This window comes from Ictidomys tridecemlineatus, chromosome 3, assembly GCF_052094955.1.
Source record: "Ictidomys tridecemlineatus isolate mIctTri1 chromosome 3, mIctTri1.hap1, whole genome shotgun sequence".
In the NCBI taxonomy this organism is placed as follows: domain Eukaryota; kingdom Metazoa; phylum Chordata; class Mammalia; order Rodentia; family Sciuridae; genus Ictidomys; species Ictidomys tridecemlineatus.
Genome location: NC_135479.1, coordinates 54,695,962 through 54,717,318, shown reverse-complemented (window position 1 = coordinate 54,717,318; position 21,357 = coordinate 54,695,962). Strand labels below are relative to the sequence as shown.

Below are 21,357 nucleotides of genomic sequence, written 5' to 3'. Positions count from 1 at the left end.
AAGTTCAGAGAAGTAATTTGTCCAAGGCCAAATATAAGGATAACAGTATATCCCACATATCTCCCTGCTAGAGTTGTGGAGGAAATAAGTGAATTATGACTGGAATAAAGTGCTGAGAATAGTGTCTGAGGGGAGGAAGTGATTGATAAGGGATTGGCTCTGATAGCTAGCAGTACACCAATGTGCCACACTGTGAGGGTGGGGGGAAAGCACAGAAATCTGAAAGGTGGAAAACATAAATAACTTGATAACTTGCATTGCAAAATAATTCACCTTAGGGTTGGTGGCTTTGCACACCCAAGACCATTGATTTAATAAACAGGTTTGAGCATAAAGTTAGAGGCATCTACAACAGAGCAAGTAACATCCTCAAAAGCCTTCAAAGTCAAGTCCTCTCCCAGGCACTCAAGTCCAGGGGCGCCTTCCCCTCCCCAGTTCCCTGAGCAGATGCCCTCATCTTTTATAAAGGAGTCTGTACGGCTGGATCCCCTCCCAGCCCAGTGGACAGTCTCCCCCTTGAAGGTCTCTGCTTCCCTAGCCACTGATTGGATTATACAGCAGTCTCTGCGGAGCCTTTCCAACCTGAGAATCTCCTGTTCATCACATGAGTAAGGAAATTTAAGGCGCCCACGATGGGAGAATCCCACCTGCCTGGACTCCATCTCCCCTGGATCACTTCTGAAGGAACCTTCTCTACAGACCACAGAGGTGCATCCAAAGTACAATCACCAGTGGGAAGGACTCTTGCCCACCCCACCACCCTAACAGCTCCCCACATCCTGGGTTAGTGTAGAAAAGGGCCGATCTAAATCAGCGTATCCATTGGCATCTTGAAAACTGTCAACCCAGCAGCTGACATCCAGCTTCCCCAAGCATAGTCTGCCCAAGGCTTATAAAGTGGGGGACCTTCCTCTCCCATAGTAGTGATTGGCATCCTTCTGTCACAGTAGAAAAGCAATAGGAACATAATTGAGAGAAGTAAGGGTGAACATGCTGCTTTGCCCCAGCTCAGAGATGTCTGAACCTGGGGTAGGGGATGCTTTTATGTGTGGGCATTTTTGTAACATAAGGGGTCCACCATAGGCACTGGAAAGTACCCAGAAGTATTCTTGCCATTTTGCATGTGTTCTCTCCAACCTCCAAAACAAATGGGACTTCCCAGATCTGTCAAATCCTGCACTGAGGCACAGTTGACCCAGTCTCTGAGTCAGTCTTAAAGTATAATCAACCATCACCACTGTGCACCTCCCCCAGCCCAGATCTTCTGATGGCCGAGCCTGGGGTCGGGTCCGGAGGAGCCGCCCTTCCCAGGCACCATCAACCAAAGGCACGCCTCCACCGGACTGCAGAGAAGCCTCATGAATTTTTCACAAGATTCATCTAATAGTGGCTGAGCAGAGCCGAGAAAGCCACATCCCCAGTGCCTGTGCCAGCAGCTTGCAAAGAGTTAACCCATTAGGCCACATCCTGGTGAGCTCATCCCCGCTGGAGCCTGCTCGGTTGCTGGGATTCACAGCACACCGACTTCTGGATGTGGCCAGGGTGGCTTTCTCTGGCTGGGATGAAGGACTGGAGCAGGAACTTATCGCCACCTTCCTCCCTGAGCGAGCACCCAGTGGGTCCCGGGTCCCCCATCCTCCCTTGGGACATCGAGGACAGTAAGTAAGTAAGAGAAGGTTCCCTTCTGCCCTTTTTTTCTTCCACCTCCCTGGAGGAAGGAGCTGGGGTTAATGTGGCTTTAGAGTGTTGAGTGTTTGAACTGGAGTTGGAGGCAAATGTGAGTGACAGCAGCCAGCAGGTTGGAGGGGACTGCCCATGCAGTGCTGGTACACCATGGTAGAGGGAAGTGTCTCTTGCCGTGCGCCCGGGAGAAAATAATGTTTGTGCCAAGGGTTTCTCTAGCCCTGCATGTGTAACACGGGGTTTCCATCCTGGGAAGCCATTGGAGGGAAGGGGTGAGCAGGACTCAACCACCCAAACCTATTGGAACAGGCACAAAAAGTCCAGACAGTGAAGTTCAAGGTCACTCACAGACCCCAGCATGTGTGGGCCAGACCTCAGACCCAGCCTGCCCTCCTGGGCATCCCTTATTGGACCTCGGAGGCTGCCAAGCGGTCCCTCCTTCCTGCAGGTGTGGCCCGTGCCCAGGGCAGGTGCCAAGAAAACAAGGTGGAGCACACTGGTCCGTCTGGGCAGTCTTCATCTCGGGAAAAGGGGAAACAAGGCAGGCGTTTGGAAACACGGACAAAGACACGGCTGGGTCTGGCTGGCATGTGCTTAGGGACCCGCCTTGGGTGGTTACACGCATTATCTCCCGAGCTGTTTTTCCCCCAGATCCTGCACACTGACTGCGTGGCCTGAACAGGAAAGTGAGGGGCACCCTCCAGATTGACTGTGACCTTAGGGAAAGCTTCCTTCTTAGAAGTCCTGTGAGCTGGAAACAGATGGGTGGCTGTGGTGGCCGTGGTGACAGCAAAAACAGCATATTCTGAAAGTCCCTGTGGCCTCTACTTTATCAGCACGGGCACAGGGACCCACTTACCTTATCAGAGGAGTGGACTGTCACCAACTGGATGTCCTGGTAAGGAGAGGGGCAGCAGAGCAAGAGAAGGAAAAATCCTGCGGATGGGCCTAGACAAGCTGTCGCTGGGTGTGGCAGGAAGGGGGAGTCTGGAAGGGAGAGGGAAAGACCTTTCGATTCTCACCCACGCTGGATGCTCCTTGGGAATAATCAATTAAGCCGTCACAGCACTTGCACGCGGCAGCCCGCCTCGCCTCTCTTCCTATCCCCATTCACTGGGCCAGACTCCTCGCTGTTAGGTCATGTGTGCCCTTTCCTCTGTGTTAGGTCCTTGCAATTCCCAGAATAGCCCAGCTCCTATCAGAACTGGCTAGGTGGAGGGGTCTGGCAAGGAGAGAGGGGAAGAATTAGATAACTCCAGGCCCAGGAGCAGCGGTACAGTGAGGCCCCTTGTAATAAGGTTACAGATGGATTACAGAATGTGCAATTCAATTTGAACTTCTAATAATGCATTTTTTTTTTGTATCTGTATGTGCCATGCCATGTTAGAACATTCTTATAGTAAAAACAAGTGGCTGTGGTTGCTTTGAAGCTCAAACTCAGCTAGACACCTTGTAATTGTATATGCTAAACCTGGCAACCCTGTTAGTATTGACCATCGCACATTTAAATGAGGGTAGCTCCAGGGAAGGACTAGAAAATGAGTTCTAAGACAAAGACGAACAGCTATAGAGGTGGTAGAATGCTAGGAAGGAAAATAGGGGGGAAGAAAAGAGAAGAAGAAGGGGGTGTGGGGGAGACAGGGTTCTGTCTCTGAGAGCACATGGTGCAGGATTTGAGGACAGGCGGTTGTGAACTTTGGTTTATTCGTCTGAAAAATGGAAATGGTACTAATAGTACCAGCCTCAAGGTGCTGTGAGGATTTAAACGGATGCTCCAGGTGAGGAAAGCAGCACGTACCAGGTACTTTATATTCAGCTGGTGGAATAATGGTGGTAAATTTGCACCTGCTCTGCCACAAGCCTCATTCTGCCCTACTGGTCCAGCTCAGAGCTCCCGCCACAGAACCCCCCACATCCTTAGCAGCTCTGCCCTACAGTCCCAACCTGTTCAACCCCTTGCCAGATCAGCCACCATCATGGTGTTATTCACTGCCTGCATCCCAGTTCCAATATCCTCCCACTCTTCTCAAAAACCAACCCCCAAGAGGAGTAAGAATAGATCTCAACCTGGGTTCTGAAGCCACATAGGCTCCAAAATCTCACATTCTCTTCTCGCCTCTCTACTCACCAATGCGTAACTTTGGGAAAAATCACTTAAACCTCTCTGATCCTTAGTTTCCCCATCTGCAAAATGGGGTAGCAATCCTACTTCCTTCAGCCACGTGTTGGGGGGATTTGACCAGAGGACACAGACCAGGGGCTTAGCATGGCTCCCAGCACACCATGAAGGTTGGGTGGCTAGTAACTAGTTATCGTTATTGTATGACATTGCTTGTACTGTGGAGAAGCAGCAGTTCGGGGTCCTAGCAGACTGTCAGACTTCGGCCAGCAGAAGACCAACCTGTCTTCATGATGTGAACAGAGACCCAGGGGCAGAGGAAGGGCAGGGGAGGAGGAGTTGATCATATTGTTGATCTGAATGGTTTATAACAATTGAGTGAGAAGGGACAGGCCTGAGCCAGGGCTGGGTTCTCTGGCCCCAACCAGACACCGGAAAAGCAAACAAATCCAAAAGAAACTGCTTTGCAAACCACCTGCAAAGCATCTCCTCACTCCACCCACCATAACTCCTCTATTTAGCCATTTAACCAATGTTTGCCAGGCACAGTGGCACCACAGGTCTGTAATCCCAGCTACTCAGGAGACTGAGGCAAGAGGTTGGCAAGTTCAAAGCCAACCTGGGCAACTTAGCAAGACCCTGTCTTGAAATAAAATCAAAAAGAAAAAAAATCCAAAGGGATATTGCTCAGTGGTAGAGTGTCCCTGGGTTCAATCCTGAGACTACCAAAAATTACTGAGTCTCAAGCCTCAGCAAATGCTGAGCAGTTGCTGGAGAACACAGGAAATTGAGGGAGACCCAGCTCCAGCCCCTGAAGGACTCTGGAGAGGAAGAAAGAGCTCCCAGAACCATAGGTACACACACATATTGGGTCGTCTTTATTCACTTTAACCATGGTCCCATTAAGTGGTTCATTTCAGACACTGAGGAATCTACTGAAGGGAATAGAATTCCTTCTTATCTTGAACACTCATTATAACTCACCAGTCTGCAGATCCTCAGCACCAAACCATAGGTTGGGACATGAGTATATGAATAGATTCTCTCCTCTCACTGAGGCATCTCTTCATCTCCCTGAGTAACTCCCACTTTGAGTCAGTAGAAGACACCTCCATCCACCCCAGAAAATCCTTCATATGTCCTCTAGCTGGTTCCTCCCCATCCCTCCCACCACTGCGGTGAGGCTTGTCACCTTCATGAGCTCTGGAATGTTCTGTAAATGGAAACGTCCAATACGTGTCTAGGTCATTTGTGGGTATACGTTCTCATTTCTCAGGAGCAAGTTTATTTAGGAGTAGAATTGCGAGGTCCATGGACAGATGTGTGTTTAGCTTTATAAGAAACTAGCAATTTTACACACCCCCACCTCAGTGGCGAAGGAGAGCTCTGGTTGGCCCACGTTCTCACCACCATGGAGTACCATGAGAGTTTTTAAATTTTAGTCATAGTAGTGAGTGTGTGCTGATATCTCATTGTGGGTTTCATGTGCATTGTCCTGTTATATATCGTTTTTAAGCACTTTTTCACTCATTTTTATCTCATAATGGATAAATATTTTTAAATATTTTGCCCATTTTTCATTGACTATTTGATTAATAAGCTATAGCAGATACTATATCATTTTTAGGCATTTTTTAACTCATTTTTATCTCATAATGGATAAATATTTTTAAATATTTTGCCCATTTTTCATTGACTATTTGATTAATAAGCTATAGCAGATACTATATTATTTTTAGGCACTTTTTTAACTCATTTTTATCTCATAATGGATAAATATTTTTAAATATTTTGCCCATTTTTCATTGACTATTTGATTAATAAGCTATAGCAGATACTTATTTTATAAATATTTCTCCCAGTCCAGAGCTTGCCTACTTATTTTCTTAACAATGTCTTTAAATAAGCACCCATTTTAAAGTTTGATGAAATCTCATTTTTTTATTATTGTTGTTGTTTCCCCCTCTCTTCTAAGAAATCTTTGCTCACCTCCAAGTCACAGATATTCTCCTGTTTTCTCCAAAAGATTTATAGCTTTGGCTTTAATATTTCAGTTCATAAAATTCATCTCCAATCAATTTTTGTTGGTGTAGGGTGGGTAAGAAATGTTTCATTTTTCTAACACAGGAATATTCAATTATTCCAGCATTTATTGAAACAACTTTTTTTTTTCCCCCATGGAATTCCTTTGGTGAATTTGTTGAAAATCAGTTATCCTCAGTGTTGTTTTGTTTTGTTTTGTTTTCCTACCTTCTCCCTTCCCTTTCCTTATCTGGAGTCTCTTTTCTGATCACATGTCCAATTAAGCCAGGGATAAACTCTTCTTTCAAACCAGGACATAGGTTTCAAGACACAGAGCCCAGGGCTTCATCACTGTGGGGTTCTGGGCATCTCAAGTGGAACCCCAGAGCCTCTCACATCCAGGCCAAGGAGAAGAGAGCTAGAAGCCCCATCATGTTGCTGGTTCCCAGTGGGAACAGCATCCCTAGAGGGTTCACTCTAGGTGAGGTTGAGGGAGGTTCAGGTCCTGGTTCAAGGCTTGAGAGATCCCCCATCTACTGGTAGATTTCTAGGATTCGTCCTTCAGAAACCAACACTCCCTGCCTTTCCTCACCATTTGACCTCCTTGCACAATGCCCAAGACGTGAACACCTCAGACCACACATAGATCATCATTCTGCCTGCTGTCTTGCCAGAATCAGGCTAAACTTAGGCACGCTGCTCCTCTTCAGCCTGGAATTTCCTTTAAGAGTGAAATGTTAGGACTCCCAAAGTGAGAAACTAGTAAAAAGGGTGTGGCTGCCCCTTTACTCCTGGAGAAATGCAGGGCTTCTGCCCTCTGCCGGGGGGCGATAAAAAATTTACTTATTCAAAATAGAGAACAGGTGGAAGGCACCTGCCACCTGCTGCCACACCTTTGCCATTCTACACCTGGAAAGGGGACTTGGGATGACTTCTTTTGTTGATTTCCATAGGGGAGAAACTGAAATTTGGTTTAAATGCCAACGGCAACCTTATTAACTCCTTGTCTGATAGACACTGGCCAAAGCAACCAATCTCTGGACACAGAGGTAATTTTAATAAGACCAGCTCTCATTCCATGTTGCAGTGATGAGTGGTCTAAGGAATGAGCCCACAGTTCCTTATGGAATCTTCTTTAAGAACAATGGTCTATCAACTATATCTGTTTCTAAGGCAAAGGGAAGAATCATCTTACAGTGATGTCAGAGGCTCTAGGGATTTTCCCAAGATGCTACTGTACCATTGATCCTCCTCCCTCCTACTTCCTTACCTCCAGGCCATCTGAACCCCAAAGTCCTTTATAAACAAATCTCCCCACATCCTCAATCTTTCCATAATTTATGTCTTCCTTTGTCCAGAATTAAACGTGGGTCTCCTCTAACAACAATCCTCTACCATTCATGTCCTTTCCCATAAGTCTCCCCAGAAAAGTGCCACTCACAAACCCAGGGCAGCCTCCTCCTAGCCCCCATTCTGCATTTCCATGTCCCGATTCTCCACCATCACTCAAAAATCAACATTTCTTTGAGAAAACTGATGGGGCCCTACTTAGGGTTACTAAATTTAGCAAATAAATTTACACTTAAATTTGAGTTTCAGAGTTACCAAATTTAGCAAATACATGTAAAAACCACACACTTAAATTTGAGTTTAGTATAAATGCTTCATGCAATATTTGGGATATACGTATACTTTTTAAAAAAAAAACTACTTGTTGTTAATCTCAAGTTTACATTAAAAAGTGTCCTTCATTTTATTTAGCAACATGATCCATATTTGCTTATCTCTAAATCATATATAGAGAGAAGGTTTTTTTTTTTTTGGGTACTAGAAATTGAACCCAGATGTGCTTAACCACTGGGACACAGCACCAGCTTTTTAATTTTTTATTTATTCTTTATATATTTTTCTAAAATTTTGAGATGGGGTCTTGCTGAGTGGCTTAGGGCCTCGCTCAGTTGCTGAGGGTGGCTTTGAACTTGCAATCTTCCTGCCTCAGCCTCCCAAGTGGCTGGAATTATAGGTAAGCTCCATTGCTCTCAGCTTAAATCATAATTTCTTTTAAGGACTTTGTACTTGAATTCACAGTCTCCTTCTAGTCACATTCTGCTATCTTTACCTCCTTGCTTAGTAAACCTCCAATCTGTGCACGTCTTTCTACTTCCATTGCTGCAACTAAACACGCCGCCACCTTGTCCCTCACCTGAACTGCTGGGACAGCATCTAAATTACTCTTTGTGCATCTCAGTCTCGGATTCCCTTATTTACTCTCTTTCCTGCAAGCTGGATTGATTTACCTACTATGAAAATGAGAGCTCATCAATCTTCTTACCTAAACCCTTTATCACTTTCCATTGCCACTCTTTACCTTGGCCCTCAGTACCTTCTATCAGATGCCGGCAAACTTCCTGTCCAGGACCCAATCGTGACGATTTTAAGGTTTTGCAAGCCTTGCAGTCGGTTGAGCTGAAATTATAACTACAAAAGCAGCAATAAATAAGTAAATGAGATTAGCTATTTAGAACATAAAATTTTAAATTTTATATAATTTTAGTTTACTACAAAATAGTCTTTTTCTGCTTTCTTCAACAATTTTTAAAAAACATTCTTGGCTTGTAGACTGTATAGTAGCAGAGTGGCCTGCAGCTGGCCACCGCCTGGTGGAGCTGATCTGAATCCTGCTTCCATTTCCAGCCGGATCTTTCACCCCTCCCTCAACACTCAACAAGCACTGGAGCTCCCAGCAAAGTCGCAGTCCTTGCAGAGTCCCTGACAATTCACACTCTCAAAAGTCCCTTGAGACCTTGGTGTAAAAGTACCCCCCCCCATCAAGCTTTACCCGGCTCCTGTTGGTCTCTTTGTTTCCTTCCAATTAATCATCCTTCCAGGAGACTGGATTCTTGGCTCCAGGTGTGATTCGATAGCCACTTTATCCTTGACCTCATTGGCAGGAGTCATCATCAATATGGAAAATGTCTGTTTTCCCTTCAGTCTGTAAGCTCTGACGTTCCAGACTGGTATGCCCTGGGTGGGTCCAATGGCACAAAAAATCCTTGAGTAAATATTTTCAGTTGTCCAAATAGCTAGAATAAAGGTGTTTAAATGTCCTGATCAAAAAGAAATCATAAATGTTTCAGGTGATGGATATGCTAATTACCCTGATTTGATTTGGTATCTGTAGGGGATTGGTTCCAAGACACCCTGTGGGGTACCAAAATCGGAGGCTATTCAAGTTCTTTATATAATAGGGTATACTGGCTGTATATAACTTACACATGTCCTTCAATATACTTTTTGTATTTTTTAATGGTTTTTATTAGTTATATATAATATTAGGATTTATTTTGACATAATCATAAAAGCATGGAATATAATTTGCTATCATTCATCCTCAGTACTTCCTCTCATCCTTCCCTCCTTCCTCCCCCATCCCATTCTCTTTACTGATCTTTCTGCTATTATAGTTTTTTTTGTTTAAGTAGTGTCTTATGGATACACATAATGATATCTCTAGATTATATATAATAAGCTAAAACATATAATAACTAAAACAACAAACACTATGTAAATAATTGCTAGAATATATTTGTTTAGGGAGTAATGACAAGGAAAAGTCTGTATATGTTCAATATAATTTTTTTTTCTGAATTTTGACCCCAAATTGGTTGAATCTGCAGAGAGAGGTCGGTCAAAACACCACACTGTAAGTTATAAGTGTGCCTAACTATTAGGAGTCAACCAAAACAAATAAATGTTCTCTGTTAAACGAACTTTGAACTAAAATTGTAACCCAATAGAAGAATCCACTAAAACAGAAGGTAGAAGCTGCCTTTGTTGTATTCCTGAATAGCTCCCTCATCTGGTCAGCAGGGGAGGTGCGGGCCAGTTGATTTGACCTTGAAGGCCAGGAACCACCTGGGTTAAACCAAGCTTATTGGAGGATAGGCGATCTCCAGGAATGGACCTGTTTCGGGGAAAGGGATGATGGTTTGCATATAGACTAAGACTCAGCTAGTCCTTATTCAAACTTCCCTAATTGGGGCTGAGGATGCAGTTCAGTTAGGGGAGTGCTTGCCAAACACACACTAAGCCCTGAGTTCAATCTCCATTACTGGGAGGAAAAAAAAAAAAAAAACTTCCCTAATTGCTCCAAATGCCTTTGTACAATCGGTTTGTTCTCATCGGAATCCAAAGAAAAGAACATATTGCATTTAGCAATTGCTTTTAATTGTCTTGGTTTGAACATTTTATGGATGTAGAATGTACACACAGAAAGAGGCCCACAAGTAGACTCCCATGGAACCAGTGGCTGGGTCAGAACAAGAACGCTGCCAGGACCCAGAAGTTCCTATCTCGTACCCCTTCCAGTCACTGTGCCCACCCAAGGGGGCACTTCCCTGCTCTGTCCTAGCACAGATTGCTTTACAGGGATTTGGATTTTATGTAAATGGAGTCTCATGGCACATATTATTTTGTGGGTAGCATTTCCTGTTGGTGAGATTCCTGTGTGGAGATGCTTCCCACTCTTCTAGGGTTCCAACCAGCACTGCTTCATGGCGGAGCATGCAGCTTGCCTGTCCCTGGTTGTACACCAAACCAGTTTCAGGATACTTCCAACTTGGCCTCCAGGGGAGAAGAACCCATCCTCCATTCTCAACTTGCTACCCTGAAGGCCAAGAGACACTCAAATCTGTGGTGAGTTAGGAAGTGTCCATCAGCCTCTGGGTTCCTCATCCCTTATCCCCCTCTGAATTGCCAGGAATCTTAAGAGACGTTGGGTGTATTCTGTTTTTAAAGGTTGCCATAAAACAATAACCACAAACATAGTGACTTAAAACAATAGAAGTTTATTATCTGCCATTTCTACAGGCCTGAAGTCAAAATGCAAGGTGTCTGCAGTGTTGCTTCCTTCCAGAAACTTGGAGAGAAAACATATTCCAAGCCTCCCTCCCAGCTTCTGGGGGTTGCTGGCAACCCTCGATGCTCCTTGGTTTTTAGAAGCATGAATTCGATCTCTTCTCCCCCCTTCATGTAGTCCTAAACTCTCAGTGTCCAATTTCCCTTTCCTGCTGGGTGTGGTAGCACATTCCTGTAATCCCAGCAGCTCAGGAGGCTTACACAGGAGGATCTTGAGTTCAAAGCCAACCTTAGCACAAGTGAGGTGCTAAGCAACTCAGGGAGACCCTGTCTCTAAAAACAATACAAAAAAAAAAAATAGGGTTGGGGATGTGGCTCAGTAATCAAGTGCCTACCAATTCAATCACCAGTACCAAAATAATAAATAAATAAATAAATAAATAAAATAAAAATTCCCTTTCCTTTCTCTTATAGTCATTGGATTTGGGTCCCACCTTAATCTAGGTTGATCTTATCTCAAGATCCTTAACCCTATCCACAATCCACATTCTCAAGTTCTGAGTAGACCTATCTTTGGGGAGCACAACCCAACAGTATAAAGAGTGAGACTCGGTTCCCCTGAGACATCCAAACCAAACCTCAGTATCTTAACTGAAATGTGGAAGGGTAGTTCTCAGTGGACCGCTTCCCCCAGGTGATGCCTCCTGCCCCCACAGAGCTGCAGCAGCAGGACCAGGTTCTCCGAGCACCTGCTAAATGCCAGCTGTATGCCAGGTGCAGTGGGAATGGAAGGTGAGAAAATTCAGTCTTTACCCTGAAAGTGCTAGGAAAAGCTGGCCTGGGACAGTGGTTCATCACAGTTGACTTTGCCCCCCACCCCCACCCCAGGGACATTTGGCCACGGCTGGAGATATTCTTTGAGGGAGAGTTTGTGGGTGACACGGGCATCTGATGAGTAGAGGCCAGGGATGTGGTTAAGCATTCTACAACCTACAGTCCCCCGTGGCCATGAATGATCTGATCCAAAATGCCAACAGGGCCATGGTTGAGAAAAGCCACTAGAGAGGGGTACAAAGAACCCAGAATCTTATTCAGACTGTAACAAAATGTTGTAAAATTCCCACCGCCTCCTGAATTGGTGATTTCACGGGAATCTGGATTCTCCGAATTCAAGTTGATGCACTGTCTACAGGCCAATCGAAAATAGCTTTAGAAGCCTCCTAGCCCAACTCCTTCACTTCACACATGAGAAAACAGGAAACCAGAAAGAAAATGATTAAAACACCAACCAGGCTTATTTCTGGAATATCTACAACATGTAGTGGTACCTTTTTGCAATTTGACAGTTACAATAATACTACAAGGTAAATAACCTCTCATGCCTATTTTATATATGGAGCTACTATAGTTCTGGAGACCTAGGTAACTTGCCCAAGATCCCGTGGCTCGTAAGTGGAAAAGTGGGTTCAAAGTGTGGTTCCTCTGGTGCCAAAGACTCAGAGGTGTCCTGTGCATGCAGCCATTACGAGTAAGTTTAGTGACTTGCTGAAACCTTGAATAAACGGGCCGAATTCTCCCCAGCACAGTATTCCATCTCTGGCTTCACCCTTCCTGATCCCTTCTGTTTACAATGGTTCCTTGCCTCCATCCAGCCTGGTTAGAGTTAGAGAGAGAGAGAACATGAGGAGAGAGGAAGAGAGGAGAGGGGAGAAGTGGGAGAAGGGAAGGAAATGACCTGTCCCCTGCCTGGCCAAACACAATTGCTTCTCCTTCAGTGATACCTAGAAGCACATCCCTCCTGCCATTTCACTCTGCCAAGGATTCATCCTTCCTCCCAATTAAGTCAACTCCTTAATGATCCCCTTTCTTTGGGATTTCATGGACTATTGCATTCTAGATAAATAGGTGATAGACAGACAGACATCCACCTAGATCCCACAGAGTGGCCCGATTTTTCTTGCCAAGTATAGCTACTATCAAAACCAATGATCTTCTTCCTTCAGGGGCATTTCATAAGATGAAGAATATTCCAATGCCAAAAAAAAGATGGAAGTGCCCTAATTGAGAATAAAAGTCAGTTTTTTAAGTTGAATAAATGTAACATGAAAAATTTACAAGGGTGTTCTTATTCCTCATACTGTGCTGCTGTGGATCAATGTTAGAGAATTGCCAATTGGAAGTCCTCCCATGCTCAGAGAAAGGTCACTTTAGGACAGAATATGAAAAAGTCAAGATTCTTGTATTGGAAGCGTGCTCAGGGCTCATCTAGACCAACCGTGATGCAGCGCAAAGAGCTTCAAAGAAGAGTCCAAAGAACTCAGCCTGAAATCCTGACACAGCAATCTAGGAAGATGGGCCAGGGGATGGAGGGAAGTGAGGGCCAGCCACACTCCTACATTTCCCCAGGCCTGTGCCTCTGCCCTTGTGAAATAAGACGAAGCCTGGCTTTGTCCGGCCAAAAATATGATAGGTGCTTCCAGCAAGGCCTAGTGAGTCCTGCTTCCCTCTCTCTCAGAATCCAGGACTCCCTCCGGCCTGGCAGTGCTGCCCCTTGTTGTATATTTCCTATGTACAAGGAGCAAGCCCTTCCCGGCCCAGCCCAGCTGTCTTCCCAGGCACAGCTGAGAACCTCTGCATTCCAACTGCTCCATCACAGACTCTCCGACGTAGGAACGTGGCAATAACATGTCCTGAGCCTTCATAGCAAAATGCTAGAAATCACTATGCAGTGGGGAAAAGCTCCTACTAAAGATGAGTAGGCATCCCCATATGATTCTGGGTTGCAATAAGCAACACAAGATCTCCTAACACACTTTATGCTCTCTTCTCTCAACTCCACCCCACAGGAGAGAAAATCACCTTTTATTTTATTTCTTATTTTTTTAAAGCATTCTTTTTTGTTTTAACCTTTATTTACTTATTTTTTATGTGGTGCCGAGTGCCTCGCACATGCTTGTAAGGCGAGTGCTCTACCACTGAACCATAATCCCAGCCTCAGAAGATGGCCTTTCAAATGACAATTTAGCTTATGCAAATATGCCACAGGATCCATCTGTGTGCCGGTGGTTACAAGAGCACATTGTGACTTTTTTTTCCAAAGCTTTTGGTAGCAGAGATCCAAATAGGCTCCCTCCCCACGAGTGTATTTGAATGTGAACTGGCAATTTTACAATTTCTGTTTTCTCCTGTCAGCGGTGAGGCCTATAGAAATGCTTATCCTAGAGAGTAGGTGCATTCTGCTTTGGGGATTGGTGGGAAAATAATCCAGTGGTCAGGCCTGAGCTGTGGAGGAGGGAAGTACCCCCAAATGGTTGAAAGGATTAAATTGAAGAAGATGCTGAAAATCAAAAACATTCAACAAAGAAGGAATGCCTTAGAGGAAAGAGCAGGTTCTAGAGTGTCAGGGCTCCAGAGTCACCACCTCCAGACATCATCTCCTTCATCACAAGCTCTCTTTGGCTATGGGGTTGGTAACAGTTACCAAAAGGCAAGTCCCCACTCCACATTTGGTTTTGGCTCTAGCCATTTAGCTGGCACTTTATTTGTGATGGAGTTGGGGTGGGATTCATTGTGATCTTGAGGAACAGCCTCCATTCTCGAGGAAACATTTTGGTGGCAGGGGGTGGAAGTGGGATGGGAGAGGGGGGAATCTCCCAAATCCCACTCCTGAATAGGGATGTTAGCAAATGCTGAATTAAGAGGGGCCTGAGCATATCTCAGGGGAGACAATGGGCTTCTGCTAGAGAGACTTGGCTTGCATAGGTGGAGCAGGTCCTGAATTTGCCTTGAGTAGCCAGGTTAGAGAGAGGATTGGTGGGGGAGAAAGTATTTACTTGCTTACTTGTTCAGTCAAGGATATGCAGGTTCTAGACACTCCAGAGACAGCTGAAAGATAAAACAAGGTAGTGACTTGGTGAAAACCTCCAAGCAGGGTATCTGGACCCTCCCCGCCTCCCCTTCCTTCTAAACAAAACCTGTCTGCCATTAAGTATCTAACTTGGTCATTCAAAGCTTAATCACCTTGCTGTAAATATATAGGCATTTGCACTTGAACTCACATTTAATGAAAGACATTAATCTCATATTAATGGAATTTGATAAAACACCGCTCTGGTGAAGCTTCTGGCAGGTGTCTGGTGTTTAATCCACACAGATATCCATCCACATGCCCTGAGTGGGGAACCGGAGATAAGAACCCCAGAGAGAGGAATGCGGTTGACTCTAGTGAGAAGCTGGAAAAGGCAGGATAGCTGGCTGGACTCCATAATTTTACGAGTCTAAGAACAGTGTATTTGTCCAATTTCTGTTGATTATAATGAAATTCCTGAGGCAGGCTACTTTAAAGAGAAAATTGGTTCATTTTGCTCAGTTCAGAAGGTTCAAGGATTGCATCTGGCCATGGCCTTCTTGCTGACAGAGTCCCAAAGTAGTGCTGGGCATCACATGGTGGGAGACAGTGTGCTCCTATGTCTTCTGATCCCTCTCTCTCTTCTACAAAGCCATGAGGATCCAATAACATGGTCCCCCTCTCCCAGTGATCTTATCTAATCCTAATGACCTCTATGGTCCCACTTCTAAACATCATAGCTGGCCTAAGTTTCCACCCTCTTAATGCCTCATAGTGGGAATTTAATTCCAACCCATGAAGCTTTGAGAGCCACATTCAGATCAGATTCTAACTGGAGCAAAAGGGAAGGTAGGAAATCTGCTTTGATGTCACCAACCCACCAAGGTGGGGAAGGGTGGCATTTAGATATTGGAAGATCACACTCTGAACCCCAAACATCACCATCCTGGGCTGACAAGATCCATGGAATCCCAGGGTGCACTGAGAAATGCCCCCACCCCACCCCCATCTGTGCATACCCTGGCATTTTCAAGAACAAGAGAAAATCTGAGCTCTAGCACTTCCTTATCCTGGGCTCTTAAACCAATCACTACATCTCCCTGGGCCTGAGCTTTTGATAGGTAAAAGAAGGCTACAGCTTAAGGCACAGATCAGATTGAAACCTCATGTGTCAAGGAAGGAAGAGTTTAGGTGCAGCGCTGGGCCCAGCCACACGCATACACATATTTACACATAGAGGATCCCTCTGTGAATTGGCAAAGGATATCATTTATGGAGTACTGACAACGCGCTAAGCATCAATCCAAAGCATTACAGGTCCTAACTCCTTAACCCCTTTCGAAAGCCCCGGGAGAGAAGTAGTGGTATTACCCTCATTTCATAGATGAGAAAACCAAGGTGATAGAGAAGGTTAAGTGACTCTAGATCGCACAACTGGAGAGTGGTTGGGTTGAAAATAAGATACCACTCAATAAACTGCAGCTCTTATTTGATGTTTGAAAAATGGCACCATTGTTTCCTGGTTAAATATTAAAACCAGCTGATTTGAATGACATAATATTTATCTCTCACCAAAAAAAAAAAATATTAGCATAGGCATTGCTTATTGGCATGGATTTCATCTGGTTTTTCCCTTTTGGCTTCTGCAAAACAGACCTGCATTACCCTCCATTGAGAGACAGGTTGGAGAGAGATGCTGGGTAGAGAAAGGGCATTTGACAAGGATTCCTTTGACCTCATTCTTGTCTCTAACTTGCCAGTACTAGGTGCCAGTCTTGAGCGGCCATGACGATGGAGACTCTCCCGAAGGCCCTGGAGGTAGACGAGAAGTCTCCAGAATCCAAGGATCTGCTGCCCAGCCAGACCGCCAGCTCCCTGTGCATCAGCTCCCGAAGTGAGTCTGTGTGGACCACCACTCCCAGGAGTAACTGGGAAATTTACCACAAGCCCATCATCATCATGTCGGTGGGCAGCGCCACCCTGCTCTTTGGGGTGGCCATCACCTGCTTGGCCTACCTCTTGAAGGTGGATGATAAGACCAAGGTGGTCCTCAAGATGATCGGGCCCGCCTTCCTGTCCTTGGGACTCATGACGCTGGTGTGTGGGCTGGTGTGGGTCCCCATCATCAAAAAGAAACAGAAGCAGAGACAGAAGTCGAGTTTCTTCCAAAGCCTCAAGTTCTTCCTCCTGAATCGCTGATGGTGGCTTGACCAAGAGGAGATCCCATGACCACTTTCATATCCCCATTTCCTCCTTGGGATGCCAGAACACTGATGGAGGCAAACCCTGTTCTTGGCGCCCCACTGGGAAAGAGAGCTCAGGGCTCCACCCATGAGCAGCCTGGAAGCGCTGCTGGCTGAGTCTCCACTGTTGCTGATGCTTCTTTCAGATCCTTTCTTTGCTCTCCTGCCCTTCTCTCTCACATCCGGACATCATTGGACTTTCTCTGCCAAGGACAGTGCATGCTGGGAAATTCCTTGGGGCTAGGCTACACCCCAAGGAGAAACTCAACTCACGTTTACATATCTGAGTGCCTGAGCTGGATTCCGCATTTGCATCTTTCTGGAACCAAAACTGACCGAAAGAAGTCCTTTACGGAGGAGGAGGGAAGGCTGAATTCTGGCCCGCTGGGCTTAAGAGCTTCAATTCCCTTTAGCAGTCAAGACACTGACTTGTGTTTCAGGAGACCAAACAAGTCACAAGTAGCAAACATTCCAAAGACTGAACCATGGAGGGGGGGTTGGGGAAATACACTGTCCAGGAAGACACATCCCTCTGGACATGGCTCTGAGTGAGCCAGCTGAGGACGTTTCATCCTCGATAATAGAGAATTTACACTGCAGACAAGGGGCTAGGCTAAGACTGTCAAAGTTCTCCTTAATTTACCAACTCCCTTCTCACTCTCTGCTTTCACCCTGACAATTAGCCAAGGACAAATGCATGATGTCCCAACTTCCTCTTTCCCTCCCCAACCCCATAACCTTCACCCTATTTCCAGAACAGCAAGATGGAAAGTTGCAGAGGAATTCTGTAAGATGATATTCCTCTTCATCTTTCTCGACATGAAAATGGAATCGATCCTTTGCCACATCTGAATGGTCGGTAGATTTCTAGAGAGGGAATTCACTCTACAAAACCCCATCTTCTCTTATCCCTGTCCCAGCCCACCAAACAAGAAAATATTTAACAAGTTGCCCCGATCTGGGCCAAACCCTGGGTTGTGAGCAAGCTAGGCACAGTCCCTGCTCCCATCCTGCTTCCCAAAGTGAGAGACACAGTCAAGCCAACTCGCACTTAGAATATCCTATGCTGGGTTCTTGGGGGGTAACTGTGGGAACATGAGAGGTGATTAACCTAAACTGAGGAGAGGGCCGAGAGATTTCCTGGAGGCAGGGTCATCCAAGATGAGAACCAAAGGGAACAAGAAAAAAAAAGTTAGCAAAAGGGGAAAGAAAAAGTATTTGAGGAAGCAGGAACTAACCGCCTGACATGTACAGAAACTTGGGGCGGGGGAAGGGAGCATGATAAAATTAGGAATCTGCCCGCCACTTCCCTAACCTCCCGGATGTTCTGTTTCACCCCGTCTCTCAGCCTGCTCCCACCTGCTTTCCCAAGTGCCTTAGGTGCATCTTCTCCTGGGGGCACATTGCCATCCTCCTGGAGTCTATTGGGGCTGGAAGTAGGTCTCCAGAGGGCCACCGAGCAGAGGGTGCCCACAAGATAAGTGCTCCTGAAACTTCCTGTAGCAACCAAGAGGCCCTTGGATGGAAGACTAGGAGAAGCACCTGTGAGGCCCCTGCACTAGGCCAGGCCAGAGGCCCAGAGGCCAGTGGTGGATGCCGAGGTGGGAGGACAGCTGCACCAGAATCACTCCCTTAACTCCTCAGCCTTCCAGCTTCTCGAATTTCCATGGCAACCTCTCTCCAATCAGCCTCCAGGTGTCTCCATCCTTCACAGTGGTTCCATATGCAGAGTCCCAGTCCATCCTGTTCCTGCTGCATTGTGGGAAATTCCACAGAGGCAATGGATACCCTCAACCTCCCTACCTGAGAGTCCAGGGAGCTGGTAGTCTTTCAAGCTCACCTAGGATAGTCATGTTCTGACCCATGTCAGCGTGGCCAAGTATTCCAGCCCACAAATCCCCTGTACACAGGTTGGTCAGGACTAATCTTGGAGTTGTTGCAAGTGTTATGTCACTAATTGAATTTCTATTCCCTCGAGTGACCGGACTTGCAGACCATTTCCCTTTCCTCTGATATCAACACAGATCTAAGACCAGCCTGTAATACTGCTCCTGCATTCCCAAAGCGCACCTCAGTGAGAGTACTCAGGATGGGCTCCCAGCTGGCTCACCTGAAATCTGCACTCTGCACGCCTCCTTTCATCAGCCCGAGAGCTTGGAGTCTGGGCACAGCTGTGGGAGGAGGACGTTTGCAGATGTTCCTATCCTGCATGTCTAAGTGGAAGGAAGTTTGAGTACCACCATAACTTCAGCAGTATCTGCCCCCATTTCCTGATCCTCATGCTAAATTTTCTAGCAGAGAAAAATGAGAAAAGGCTCTGAAGAAAACTCCTGAGCATCCACTAGGATTCCCCCACGTGAGTGTGAGCCAGGGAATATGCTAGGGGCACCCTGAGACAGGACCTCTTCTTAGAGGCTTTTGTCAAAGATCATTGCCCCTGATGGATGCGGGAGGTGTTGGATGGACCTGTGTGAGCATGCGCCTCACAGACATCCTATTTCCCCTGCAGTGACCATTTTCATGCCTGTGGATGGAAGGACGGGACCAGCATCTGTGTTTTCAGCTCACTGATTTGTGTTATTGGCCCCTCCTCCCCATAGCTGTTCTGTTTTGGAGACTTCAATCTCATCGGAAGCCTAAAGGAATCAATGTCATGTCATGTTGAATTGTATTCTATTTAACGGTGTCTGCTGTGTTCTCATTCTGTTTCATCAGGAACTCAAACAATATGTCCATGAAATCTTCTCTCCTCTCCCACATGGCTATATGTTCTTTCCTGGAAGAAAAGGGACCTACACAGTTCCTTGGGCACCTCTTAGGATCTGATGGCCCTACTCTGAGATGCTAATGGAACAGAAAGATCAGCCCCTAACTCTTTTCATCCCCATGAGTCCAGCATTGGAACCAAGAAAGTGGACGTGGAGAATCTTCCAGAATGATCAGTGGTCCAGGAGGCGGGGAGGCAGCTGCTCCAGGGACAGCCGGTCAAGGCCCCGGGTCCCAGAGAGAAGACTCCAATACAAGCCAAAGCAGAAAATTGCCCATCTGGATCCTGCCTTCTTCCTTCTCTCCAGAGCTCCAAGCCTGTGTTCTCAGCACCTGGAAGAATGGCCAGCCCCTTGGCTGAGGCTGCCTCCTATTCAGATTCACTCACAGGTCCAGAGTCTCCACCAGCCCAACCAGAACCTGGCACCATGCAGTCAGCTCAAGTAGTCTCCAGGGGGGTACCTCAGTGCCTGAGGGACCATGCTCACTCCCCCCCCCCCCGTGGCCTGCAGGTATAGGTAGAAAGAAATCCAGGCCACCTCCCACAGTCCAGGTCTCCTACCCTGAGGAGAAGGAAGGTTCACCTCACCTATAGTGATAGGTCACCCCAAGAATAAGACCATCTCCCACTGCCCTGCAGGGTTCCCTGGCAACATCTCCAGGGTGACCACAAAGAGGAGGAAAGGGAATAGTTATTAAAAGTCCCTCAAATAATCACATAAACTAAGTTGGGCTCACCTTCAATAAAGGAAAAACTGTCAACATGAATCATCTGTCTGTCTCCTGTGGGGCCACCTAGGAGACCTGAAGGAGGAGGGAAGCATGATTCTGCCATGGCAGCAGCTGTGTAGATCATTCCCCGGGTCCCTGGGTCCTCCCCTTGTCCTCAGATGGGCTCTGGATGCATCCCTCTGGAAGAGGGTAGCCATTGGCCTGACATTGCAATCTCCTGACACCTGCCACACACCAGACATCAGAGCTGGGGGTGCAGTGATGGGGATGTGACCTCTGACCTCAGAAAGCAATCAGGGCTAGTCCCCAGAGGAGAGAGACAAGCAGGTCATTTGTTATGATACAGACGGGGACAGAGGAAAGCAGGGATGCTCAGAGATTGGCACCCAAGTCCGTCTGGCCCCAACCTGTCTCTCTGGTCTTCTGGAATAGATCCATGCTGGGTTTCCACATCAGAGCTGGGTAGGAGAACCCCAGGACAAGAGGAAATGGGGCCCCCCTGTTGGTTAGTGGGGGTGCTGCCCATAAAAACCAAAGCACCCCTTTGGTTGTATTCACTATCATACTTCTTGGTTATGCTTTCCACAGCCTCCTCTAGAACCTATCCATCATAGCCTTCAACTTCAGAGGGGCCACATTTGAAGAATATTCTCGGGGCGGGGAGTTCAGTGGCTCTCCACACTACCCCCGCCAAGTTACACTTTTGTCCTGAAACCCAGTCCTTAAGGAAACAGCTTTGCTGTTTTGCCTTTCCCTGGCAAAAGGATCTCCCTGACATTTCTTCCCTAGGCCCCCATCTCTGCCTCATTCTAAGCACTTCTCTGAATGATTTCTTCTCTGACATTGGCTTCCGGTTCTTTCCTGTGTGATGAGTGCTTCTCAAACCATCCCAAACATCAAAATACCTAGTGGACACTCTGTTAGCTTCCCAATGTGGCTATAAAAACCATGCAACATAAAGTTTGTAGCTGAAAACCACATAAATTTCCCATCTAATGGTTTTGGAGGTTGGAAGTCCCATGTGGATCTAATAGACTTGAATCAAAGTGCAATCCCGGCTGCTTTGCATCTGAACACCTGGGCAGACC

At 46.3% G+C, this 21,357-nt stretch overlaps 1 protein-coding gene across 2 annotated transcripts; it reads left to right on the top strand.

The window, feature by feature from the left end:
• The first annotated feature begins 1,292 nt into the window (after positions 1-1,292).
• On the top strand, positions 1,293-20,305 carry Pirt (phosphoinositide interacting regulator of transient receptor potential channels). Of its 2 annotated transcripts, none has more exons than XM_021731405.3 (2): positions 1,293-1,658; positions 16,289-20,305. In XM_021731405.3, exon 2 carries the CDS (start codon positions 16,314-16,316, stop codon positions 16,725-16,727), a length of 414 nt encoding a protein of 137 aa, XP_021587080.1. In that variant the 5' UTR covers positions 1,293-1,658; positions 16,289-16,313; the 3' UTR covers positions 16,728-20,305. The 2 variants fall into 2 exon arrangements, with proteins under 2 accessions (XP_021587080.1, XP_021587079.1); XM_021731404.3 differs by having other exon boundaries at positions 1,295-1,662.
• Positions 20,306-21,357: the final 1,052 nt, after the last annotated feature.